Source organism: Mustela erminea, chromosome 1 (genome assembly GCF_009829155.1).
Source record: "Mustela erminea isolate mMusErm1 chromosome 1, mMusErm1.Pri, whole genome shotgun sequence".
In the NCBI taxonomy this organism is placed as follows: Eukaryota; Metazoa; Chordata; class Mammalia; order Carnivora; family Mustelidae; genus Mustela; species Mustela erminea.
This window is the reverse complement of record NC_045614.1, coordinates 76,868,102-76,879,613: the sequence shown is the minus strand read 5'-3', so window position 1 is coordinate 76,879,613 and position 11,512 is coordinate 76,868,102. Positions and strand designations below refer to the sequence as shown.

General features: G+C 48.8%; 1 protein-coding gene and 1 long non-coding RNA gene across 3 annotated transcripts; one reads left to right on the top strand and one right to left on the bottom strand.

The window, feature by feature from the left end:
* Window positions 1–363: 363 nt before the first annotated feature.
* On the bottom strand, window positions 364–6,936 carry EOMES (eomesodermin). Of its 2 annotated transcripts, none has more exons than XM_032324174.1 (6): window positions 5,652–6,936; window positions 4,518–4,672; window positions 3,735–3,856; window positions 3,136–3,294; window positions 2,987–3,048; window positions 364–2,227 (listed from the first exon to the last, which is right to left on the bottom strand). In XM_032324174.1, exons 1-6 carry the CDS (start codon window positions 6,536–6,538, stop codon window positions 1,489–1,491), a joined length of 2,124 nt encoding a protein of 707 aa, XP_032180065.1. In that variant the 5' UTR covers window positions 6,539–6,936; the 3' UTR covers window positions 364–1,488. The 2 variants fall into 2 exon arrangements, with proteins under 2 accessions (XP_032180065.1, XP_032180151.1); XM_032324260.1 differs by having other exon boundaries at window positions 364–2,170.
* Window positions 6,937–7,172: 236 nt separating this feature from the next.
* On the top strand, window positions 7,173–10,599 carry LOC116600785. Its single transcript, XR_004289812.1, has 3 exons — window positions 7,173–7,320; window positions 7,690–7,843; window positions 10,527–10,599. It is a non-coding gene; the product is annotated as an uncharacterized LOC116600785 (long non-coding RNA).
* The last annotated feature ends 913 nt before the right edge of the window (window positions 10,600–11,512 follow it).

Sequence of the window (11,512 nt, the reverse complement as noted above, 5' to 3'; positions counted from 1 at the left end):
AACGGCTGGGGGCTGAGGTTTCCCAGGCCGGCTTAAGCCTAGCATAGGCAATTCTGCATCTCTGCAATCTCCCCTCTCCCCCACCCCCACCGGCCCAATACCCATTGTCCAGACTTCGCAGTGGGGTGAGGAAATAAACCCATTCATCTTCAAGAAAAAAAGAAGATAAACAAAAGCAACCCCACCCCCTCAAGACTACAGTGTCCACTCACAGATTCTAGAGCCTGAGGGTGGGGGTGGGAAGGGGGTGGGGGTAGGTAGGGGGACTCGGTGTTCATGCTGGTGAAGGGTGGAGAGGGAAGCAAAGTAAGATCTTCAACACAAAGATTACAACTCCAAGTACAGAAGACAGAGCTATACCTGTTCCCTTAATGAACCACATTTATTAAAAATGACTAAGACTGTACATAAAAACCCAAGATCTCTAAAAAGCCTATAGGAGCTGTGGCATCAGGTTTTCAGTTCTTCACATTACCGAGCTGGGTAGTGGGGATGGCAAAGAAGGAGGGTGAAATAGAGGAGTTTTCCTTACACACGTTTCAAGTTAGTACAGAGTAGCTGAATACATTCTTAACTATCTAAGAAGTAAACAGAATATTCCCCAATATCCGGGATGATGAGAGAACCTATTCCCCACCCCCCGGCCCTGCTGTCAGGTGATCTGCGAATTCTTGACAAAGCCAAAGCACCAATTTTCATCATCTCAGACACAGAAGTAGACTATTTGTACAATATATCCCACAGTATTCTACAGTGTATCTAAGCACACACAAAACTGTACACTTTAAAATTCTCTTTTTTTCCTTTTTGGCGACTCCCTCGCCTGCCCTCTCCTGAGTCCTACCAGCCACCCCAGCCTGCCGCAGAGGCCTAGCCGGTGAAACAGTCCCAAACTAGGGCCAAACATGGCTTGCTTCAAAAGCCTAGGAGGAATCAAAGTCAGGTAAAGCCAGCACCATCACATACGGTTTTTCTCACTTCCCAGGCCTAGCTATCTTTTGTCCCTAGCAGAAAGTAATAGCAAAAAGTCCCCTGTTGAAGCTTAAGGCCCAGCCCTTCTCCTCCAGAGGCAAAACACCTCGCCACTCTGGGATTCTCTTTGCTTACAGATTTACACATAGGAATGAGAACCAAAGCTTTCAACTCATTGGCTAGCGCTCAGCACTGGAATCTTCATAGCCTGATTCTCTGAATGTTTAGTGCCTCCAATAAATAAATCCAGAACCTTGAATAACCTTCAACTTTTAAAATGCTTAAAGTCCTTCATTAATTTTATTTAAAAAAGAAAAAAAAATGCGAGGCGTGTATCCGTTACCTGCAGCAATCAAAAAGCTTTGGCACCTTCTTTTAGAGGATTGCACAAAACGGGATGCATCGAGGTGCAATGCAAACGTCTTTTTGGCAAACCTAGGCAAAGAAGACAACAAAAAACACCACCAAGTCCATCTGCAAAAAGTTAGCTCATTCTGACGAAGTTAAAATAACTCTTTAGGGAGTTGTGTAAAAAGCGTAATAGCCCCCCATGCCTTTGGAGGTGTCTTTACTGTACTCTTCAGCATTAATGTCCTCACACTTTATGGAGGGAGAATTTTCATTACTAGAGGTGCTAGGAGACAGCCGCCGTCGCTTACAAGCACTGGTGTATACCCCCGAATCATTGGAATCCAGAGACTTGATGGAAGGGGGGGTCTCTATCCAAGAAGAGCTAATTTCTTCTTTGACTTTCTCCTTGGAGAGTTGATCTTCAGAGAACACAGGGGGGCTTGTTCTGGAGGTCCATGGGAGTCCAGCTGCCATCTTCCTCTGGTAAGAGCCTCGACCTCCCCACCCTGCCATGGCAGGGAAGGTTGGGTCAGGGTAATAGCCCAGGGCGTGGGACGTCTGGAGGGGCAAGGATTTAATACCATATGGGAGCAAGGTGCTGGAAGTGTATTCAGACTCATAGGAACCGATGTCTAGTTTGTTGGTCCCAGGTTGCTGAACAGGCGTGACAAGCCACCGCTGGGGAGGGTTGGCCACCTCTTCGCTCTGTTGGGGTGAAAGGAGGCCGTTGGTCTGTGGCACGGTTCTCTCGCCATTATAATATCGGGCTTGAGGTAAAGTGTTGACAAAGGGCTCCGGGAAGAAGGACTGAACGCCGTACCGACCTCCAGGGACAATCTGATGGGATCTAGGAGAATCCGTGGGAGATGGAGTTAACCTGTCATTTTCTGAAGCGGTGTACATGCTACAATATAAAGAGAAACACTTAAAAAAAAAAAAAACCTAATGTTGTTCCCAAATAACCACCTCCCAGAAATCAAAAAGGCTCACGTAGTGGGCTCTACTGGGCATGCTGATATGCTGGAGTGGAGGGAGAGAGGTAGGAGATGCCCTGGCCCATTTCAGCTGACACTTGGCTCATACGGAAAAAGTTTCCTCCCAAGCACTAAGTATTTAAGCTATAGAAAAATCCACCTTCGCAAGTCTTAGTATTTGAACAGCGGAACAGCTCTCCTTCTCGGTGTCGTGGAAGGAATGCTGGCTGTGGTGGTAGAAATCCCACTTGTAAGTGGTCTTGTGGGGCCTTGCTGTTTAATGTTGTGAAAATTACATCCTCTTAGTTTGAGGTTTTTCTTATGTAAATAATAATAACAATAATAAAAAAGGGGGAGTAATACCTATTCCTCAGAGGATACAAAATTTGGATCAAATGAAAAGGAATGTATATAAATGCAGATTATGAAAATTTCAAATCTCCCCTCAAATGTTAAAAAAAAATAGCTCTTCATTTTTTAGCCCTTCACATTGCTTTAGAAAGTAACAAAGCCCTTCTGTGAAAATTCTAAAGCAAGATTAGCCAAGGGGAAAAAAATGCAAAAATAAAAATAGGTGAAAATCCCCAACAAATGTGAAAGCTCGTTCTAGAATGTTTTCTCGGAAGTGTCTGGTGAGGTATGTCCTGTTCAAAGATGACCACGCACATGTGAATAAAAGCTGCACTTACGAATCATAGTTGTCTCTGAAGCCTTTTGCAAAGGGGTTATGATCAATCTTTAGTTGAGTTATCTAGAGAAGGGAGAAAAAGAGTGAGTCGTTGAGTGCTTTATCATGCTGGACCTAGCTGTAGAGTCTTGGGACACGTGTGACACTCACATCGGTGTTCTGGTAGGCAGTCACTGCAATGAACTGCGTTTCGGAGAAGGTAAAGGTCTGAGTCTTTGAGGGCTCATTCAGGTCTTCCACGCCGTCCTCTGTCACCTCAACAATATGCAGTCGCGGTTGGTACTTGTGTAAAGACTGCAACACTATCATCTGGAAATGGTAGAGAAAAAGAGCTGCCGAATCCAAACAAAGTCTCTTAGAGGTAAATCTTGACAAACTACTTGTTTTGGAATGGGACCCCTGCTTATTTCCCACTGACAGTTACCTTTTTCTAGAGCCATTTTTAAGATCTTATCATTGTTGCTTTTGAACCTTAAAACCTAGCTGGCTGGGTGTGCTTGTCTGACAAACACTCCTTCCTCTGTGTTTTCTAAGTCCCCCAAAGACTTTAGTATTTCTTCTCCTATTAGTCAACTCACTGTTAACCGAAATCTACGACAATGAGAGAGGTCAAAAGAAAAAAAAAAAGGTTAGAACTAGGTGAGCAAACGGGTAACAACTGCAGATATCACAAATACAGTGAAGAGTATGGAAACTTGTTAGGAAAAGAGATCTATGGCCGGAAGCCACCCCGTCCTCTGTCACTCTACCTGGGTGTTGTTGTTATTTGCGCCTTTGTTATTGGTGAGTTTTAATTTCCCAAAGGAAATCTCCTGTCTCATCCAGTGGGAACCAGTATTAGGAGACTCTGGGTGAACATACATTTTGTTGCCTAAGAGAAAATGAAACAAAACACAAAACCCAAGCAGATAGGGCTGATTACACATGGACACAGGGGAGGGATGAATGTCTGTCACTTTTGGGCAAAGATTTAAGAGCTAGTCTTCAGGCACAAATCTCCCCCAGAGTTCGCTCTCCACCTAGACTGCACTGACAGCCCTCCCAGGGCCCCTGTACTTTGGGCGCCTTCCTTGGACAAGGCAGTCATCTTAATGCTACCTCAAAATACATAAAAGGAGCCACCAGGAAATGTCTCTTGAAGGTCAATTTGGGGGCCTTCTAAAGCCGGAAGGGCAACAGCGGATGCAAAGTGGTTGGGTTTTCAAGGGTAGACCCAGCCTTGAGGAAGGCTTTCTCAAGTGAAGTTTGGAGTGTCAGCAGCCCTTTCCACCCAGGAGCATTTAGTAGGAAAGGTGGGGGAGGGCGGGGAGAAGTAGGGTCATGATTAAAATACCAAAGTTTATATTCCTAGGCAAGAAATCTGACTTGGCAATTCTACCCCCTCCCCCCCTGATTCCAACCATCAACATCAAGGAACTCATACTAACACCTCTAGGCCCCAGATGAGGGGCAAGTGCTCGATTTAAATGTGAGTTTTCAGAATCAAGAGTTCACCACCCTCCCCTCCCTTCCTGGGCCTCCTCTCTCCTCACCCTGCATGTTATTGTCCGCTTTGCCGCAGGTCACCCACTTGCCCCCCTGGAATCGCCAGTGGTTGGGGTCCGCCAGCACCACCTCTACAAACACATTGTAGTGGGCCGTGGGATTGAGTCCGTTTATATTGAAGCTCAAGAAAGGAAACATGCGCCTGGGCAGGGGAACAGAAGCAGAATAAGCGATTTAAACCCAGATGCCCGAGAGCAGGCCCGCAGCAGACCAGGTTTGCCGGCACCTTGGGGCCGGTAGGTCGGAGTGGGACATTGAAAAGCCTACAGAAAGGACAGAATACCAGTCCAAAAAGTGACCTTACTCTGCAAAATACTTGAGTTGTCAACTCCGGGAACATCTTTTTTTCTGAAACAATTTGCTCCAAAGTCAGTATTTCCCAAATTGAAATGCCACCGCACCCTCTTCTCAATCAAGTCCTTTTTCTTCCAGGACGTTAAAAATCATTCGTTTTTCTACGTTTAAGTACCGAAGAACAAACAACGTGCAGTTGTTTGCGTTTAAATTCTTAAATTGTCAGGCTAAAAGTTCCCCTGAGCGCCCCTCTCCCAGCTCCCACCCTCTCTTTCCCCAGTTGTACCCGCTGTTAGCAGTTGGATAGGTATCAGAACTTTCTCAAGTCCCGAACCGCACCAGGTCTGGCTCCAGGGCCTGCCTAATCAACTACCCAGACCAACCCACCCTCCGATGCCCATCTACCCGAGACCCCCAGTGGAGACTCAGGCGCCAAAAACTGCGGGAGCTCATCTATTGCGCTCAGGAAACCAACCTTTGCGCCTTAACCCACCCGCGGCTCCTCTCGGGTATGCAGGGACCAGCTCGGTATGCAGAGCGGGCGGATCTAGTAAATCCAGCTTTGTGGACAAGCCCCAATTTCCATTTCCGCCTCCTTCTCGCCAGTCCAGGTGAGGGTGACCGGAGGGGAGGAGGAACAGCTCTAACATCGGGACCGTGCACAAGCCGGTGCGCGGACCGGGAGGGACACCGGATTGGAGATGCGCGCGGAAAAACACTTTTCAAGCAAATCGTGGAGAGAACGGGCCCAGCTCCCTCACCCCCGGCCTTCCCCACACAGTCATTCAACTGTCATTCACCTCGGGGCCCCTCCGCGCTGCGCTCACCTGCCCTGTTTCGTAATGATCATCTCGGTTTGGTGGCGGTGGAATTTGAGCCACAGAGGCCGGTTGCACAGGTAGACGTGGGCACGGAAGCCGGAACCAGGAACCCCCAGTCCCCCCAATCCTCCGCAGGACCCCGCAGCTGCCGCCCCAGGGTACGGCCCATAGAGCGGAGCCCCCTGGCTGTACTGATAGGCCCCCGGGCCGCCTGCCCCGCCGCAGCCGCCGGCGCCCGCTCCGCTACTAGCGCCGGCTCCGGGGCCGAACTGTGCCCTCCCAGGTGGGCACACAGCCGCGGGGAAGCCGCCGGGGGGCAGCATGGAGCCGTAGGGGTAGCGCGCCCCGTTGGGAGTAGGGTAGACAGATCCGTGGGGCGCCCCGGCCGCCGCCTGGTAGGGAAAGAGCGAGCAGGGAGCGGCCAGCTCGGAGCCCTGAGGCCCGGGGGACTGGAGGTAGTAGCGCTCCGAGCTCAGGCTGTCCATGGAGTAGCGCGCGGTGGCTGCGGCCGCGGCGGCAGCGGCGGCGGCGGCGGCGGCGGCGGCTGAGGGCAGCTCCTCCTCCCCGCAGGGGGAGCCCTTGCGGCCGTCCGGGGGCCCGGGCTTGGCCACTGCCGCGGCGCTGGCGAAGGCGTCCCCGGCGTCGGCGTCACTGAGCATGGCCGCGGGGGCCCCCGCGCTGGCGGCTGTGGCTTCCCCGCTCCCAGTCTCGCACGAGAGGCTGCCAGGGAACTTCTTGGGCGCTTTGTCTAAGTCCAGCCTCTGAGGCGAGGGGGCCGCGCCAGGGAGGTGGCCTGCGCTCCCGCTGCCTCCGCCTCGCGCACTCTCCAGCGGGTAGAAGTGCGCGCCGGGCAGGTTCACCGAGCTCACCAAGAGCTGCTCCCCTAACTGCATGCTTTGCAAAGCGCAGACGGCAGCTGGCTGCTTCCTCTCCTCCCGCGGCCTTAATATAAAGGCAGGATGGGGGAGCCAGCGCCCTCTTCCGAGGGGAAGGTAACTTCCCCTTCCTCCGATGCTGGGGCTACCCACCTGGCCGCACGCGGGCCGCTAAGGCGCGCACTGGCGCGCCCTGAACGCAGCGTCCTTTCCGCGAGGAAAGCGCACTGGGTTTCAAGGCAGGAGGTGGCAATGGACCGAAAAGCACTCTTTTCCCTTCCCGTCTTTCTTGCCTCTCTGGACCCCCGTCCTCCTCCGCACTCACACCCAGGAAGAAGAGGATTTAGAGCTCTGTCCCCATCCACCCACCAGCGCTAGCCTTTCTGCCCTTCTCGACTGCCAAAGCGTGGGTCAAGTTGACCACTTGGAAACTTGCGGACTGTCATTGGCTGCTTTATATATGTGCGGCCAGGGAGGGGCTTCGAGGGCCCACAGCCCGGGGACTCTCCTATTGGCTGATGGAGGTGACACTAATTCAATTAGGCATTTACTAATTGGATCATGTCGACTGCGACTTTCTTTTCCTTTAGTCTTTTTTTTTTTTTTTTTTTTTTTTTTTTGAGACTCTGTCCTACTATGAGAATCAGTCCTGATGTCCGTATTTTGCTGGGGTTTAGGGGGAAAGGATTTGGGGTCTCCGTAGCGGGGTCCAGTCCTGCCACAGAAGTCATCTCAGAGGAGGATGCGGAGGCGGGAGCAGGGTTTAGAGGCTGGCTCGAGAAAGGCTCTGCAAGCTGAAGGTTTGAAGGAAGGCACCGGTCCCTGAGGGTGGGGATCTGGGGAGAGTCGGAGAGAGGCCAGGCCGAAGCGAGGTCTCTTTCCTCATCGGGGGCTGTAGCTTCAGGCACACTTTCCTCTCGAAGGAGGAAGGCTCCCAGGCCTTCAACACACAGGAACCCCATTTTGTTCCGTCCCACTCATTTACTCATTGGGAAGGGTGCGCGACCTTGAGCTCGGCTTTTGGGATTCCGGGGTCGGCGGGAGCACATTGCCATCCTTGAGGACCAGCTTATGAGTCCGAAGCCCTGGTGGGGTGAGGTACTGGGGACACCCTCACCCTCGCGCCAACACACCTGCTTTCAGGAGGCAATCGCTTTTACTCTCCACAGTTTAAAATCCACCGCAGCTCAGTTTCCCTGCATCCCGGACCCCCTCCGTCCCACACACCACCTTCAGTGGGGCCTGGCACCAAGAAACAAAGGTTCTCCAGCAGCAGTGCGGTTGAGATTCCCTGCGCCTCTTCTCTGCGGCGCAACACAGAAGGTAGAATAATTAGTGAAATAATCAGTTTGATATTGAATTAAGCCCTTTTGCCCCAGCTGCCTGTTTCTCCCTTGCGTTTCCGCAGACCGTGGAGTCAAGAGCGGTGCCGTCTTATTTTATTGTTTTATTACCGAAAAGGGGGGAGGCACGTTTCATTGCGGATAAGGAAAAGCATGAATATTCGCTGTTAATAAGCAATTACAGACGCGGCTTGTAATCGCTCCGGGAGCGCATTTTCCGGCTGAGATGTTGGGACTCTGCTTCCCCAACCGAACACGATCACACGGGAAACTCTTAGCCCACAACAGATGAGGCGGCCTCAGGATTTCTTGAGCGCGCACACGCCAGTGCAGAATGGCTCGAAGCCTTCCAAGCCAGGTTCAAACCACAGCAGCACAAACCAACAGCTGCACGTCTGGGTTGGAGAGAGCGAGACGGTCCGTAATACAGTCGGAAGCTCCAGGGAATTTACCAGTTTTGGGGGGGGGGTGTGAAAACAGGGGGCATGAGAAGGTTTTCAGGGTCAGGACACAGCCCGTGGGGAGGCAGCACATTCAGAGAGTGGGCCGGGGCGGTGATCCCGCAGGTCATGGGCAGAGCAGTCCAGGAACAGATCCCTGGAAAGCTGGCCCAGAGCGCACTCAGTCCAGCGCCCCTAGCATCTCGTCCTGCTAGTTGAGTTCGGGTTTGGCGTGGCTCTCTGCTCCGAGCACCCCACCGACCACTCCCACCTCCCGGCTTTTGCTTTATTTTGACCCAGGAAAGTCTTGAACTGAATTTTTAAAGTACTTCGTGTGTTTGAAAACTTCATGATTTTCAACGTGGAGATTCCGTGAAGGGGACTGGAGAACAGGAAAGGAAGGGACTGTGCGGTCGGGGCAGTTTGGCGACGTAACTCAGATTTGGGGGACCTGGTTACTACTCGTGGGCTCCTCCGCGTTAGGCTTGACCTGAGCTGCAGGCTGTTTGAGGGAAAAGTAGGGGTGAGATGGAATCTCACATTATTTGGAGATAGGGTGGCTGAGGGTATGTATCGGTTTTGCGCTTTATCACAGAAAGCGGGCCTCAGTGTACCATCAAATTGCGTTCGAGGCGACCAGGGAAGCGCTGCGCGTGGCAAAGTGCCATAGCAGGCAACAGGCATCGTTCCGACCCACTCTGGCGCAAATAACGCGGGCCAGCTGTCCCCCGCGCCACATCAGAAAGGGCTGATTTTATTCCAGCCCCAGAGCAAGCTCTTGAAAACGCGTGGGTTCATTCTGAGGGCTACTTTATTATTAAATATATACACGATATGCGTAATCCAGATTAGTGTTGACTCCTGGGGCAGGAAATTGCAGTTTACATCTCCCCACCTCTCCAGAATTTCTAGAATTTGACCCAAACTTTGACACATTTTACAGATGAGGAAATAAAGAGGAATTCAAAGAGAATCAAAATTCGGGCTGTACAAACTGCTCTGAGACCTGGCATTTTGGGAACATGGAAGACATATAAATGATTTATATTACATTTTTAAGTAACAAATTCTTTTTTTTTTTTACATAATGAAGAGCAGCGTTTCAACTAAAGATGATTTTTTTTCTGACAACAGAGAGATAAAGAAACCTCATTGAATGATTTTTCCTGTATTGATTGACTAACTGCATTATTATTATTATTATTATTACACATGGAATATATTAGTCTAAATGCCTGGAGAGTTATAGATGAGCAAATCTGTGATTTCCTACTTAGAATGGATTTTCTTTTGCTGGCTCCATTTTACTTATAATCAGGGAAAGAGACATAAAAAATATTTTCATGTATCCTAGCCAAACTTTAAAATCTAAGCACTCTTTTCCAGAAATAGGAACAGAGAAGAAAGCTAAGCACTGGCTTCCATGAACATGTCAGGCAGCACCCTCCTTAGACTGGGTGGGCAAATAACAGCCCCTTCCAGCCTGTTTGCTGTTTGATTTCAATTACACCCCAAGCTTCATGAAATCCAAATGAGACATTTATTGAAAGGTGCCTGGTTTTATGTGGCTCAACTGACAGTGTATTGGAATACATTGAACAAAAACATCAACACTGGGGAGGAAACGTGGAGACCCCTTGGAACTCCAGCCCCAAATGCTGGCTGGATTAACTCAAATCTTGCACCTTCCAGCATGAGTTGGAGCAAGTAGGATCCTTTGAAGGCTACAAGGAAGTCAAGGCCAAGCCTGTATATGAGCCTATGGAAGATCTTATGCTCTGTTGATTCAAGCAATCCTATCAGCTTCCTGCCACCATCTCATCCTGAGAACACAAAGTTATTGACAACCTGGCCAGGTGACCTCTTTACCCATTTCTCCCCCTTAAAGGTAACCACTATCAATGCATTCGTATTTTAAAATTCACACCGAGAAGCATTTTGCTATAACATTTTACTATAACTATGACACATCAAATACATATACATACATATATACATATATGAGTAAGTTACAGGGGTGAGTTATAGATGAGTGCAATGATCTATGGTTTTCCTCCTGCCCTGCCCCCCTCTAGACACAACCAAGGGGGCCCATATAAATGTCCCAATAAATTCTATTATTTTCACCCCCACTAAAAATGTGTTATCAAAACACCGTCCGTGTTATTCAAACACTTTGTAAATTCTGAGCAGACTTGCTGCCGGTTCTCCTTTTAACCCTAGGAAAACATTCCAACATTACCCGGTCACCAGCGCTTCGCCTGGACTCTGGGAAAACGTCAATGGGTGTTTTGTGGTGAGTTGGTCCTTTTACTATTTATCTATGGCCTTTTCTTTGTTGATGTTACATTTTATTTCACCATCTCAGGTTAACTCTTTGGCCCTTTGTTCTCTGCGGGCCAGATCTACCACCTCCACTGTGCTTTCCAGAGGGGGAGGGAGTTTTCATCACTGTAAGGTTGTTCATGTTTCACTTTTTTCTTCTTTTAAAGAAAATGTCCTGTAAGATAAAACATTTTGGCAAGGACAAGTAGTTTTGATTCTGCTGACAACAGCAAGATACTTCCACCAACACAGTTTCACTTTTGTAAGAATTTATAATTCACCATGATGCTGGAATTGACTGATCATTTGCTTAAAAAAAAAAAAAATTGCCAGGTCCACAAATGTGTGAGGCAAAGGTTTACATTAAACTCAACTGCATTTTTCAAACAAACATGGCAAATTTAAACTATTTTCTTAGCTCTCCATCTATGTATTTAGATTGCTAAGTACAATTGTAGGTTATTGTTAAAATTCGAAGAGGTGGGGGAATCCTGGAATGAAACATAAGAAACATACCCGAAGTTGCTTATTACAAGAAATAATCGATCCTTCCTTAAACGTCGAATCAAGATTCTTTTTTTTTTTTTAATGAAAGCATTTTTCAAACAGCAAAGGAATTCCTGGATTTCAGTGCTGCTTTATCATTTTTATATTCACCTTTATGGAAGTACATAGATTCACCTAAATACAAGACAGCCATGTGGGACAAAGTAAATAAAGTAAAAAATTCTCAGAAATAAGTTATCGGACTGTTTGGTTAATTGTTGTTTCATTAAAATATGAAAGTTATACAGGGTTCCACCTATCTTGCTTACTTTTGCACCTTGAAAGTTCTGACACTTAGTAGGGGCTCATCTGTTAACTCAAAGAAAAGGTTGCTGAAT

Bases quoted from the DNA above. Each gene is read 5' to 3' on its own strand.
- EOMES (XM_032324174.1), bottom strand. From the start codon at position 6,538: ATGCAGTTAGGGGAGCAGCTCTTGGTGAGCTCGGTGAACCTGCCCGGC. The intron at 4,673-5,651 runs GTGAGCGCAGCG...TCCCCTGCCCAG, and splicing joins ATCATTACGAAACAGGGCAG to GCGCATGTTTCCTTTCTTGA. The intron at 3,295-3,734 runs GTAGAGTGACAG...TACCATTTCCAG, and splicing joins CAAATAACAACAACACCCAG to ATGATAGTGTTGCAGTCTTT.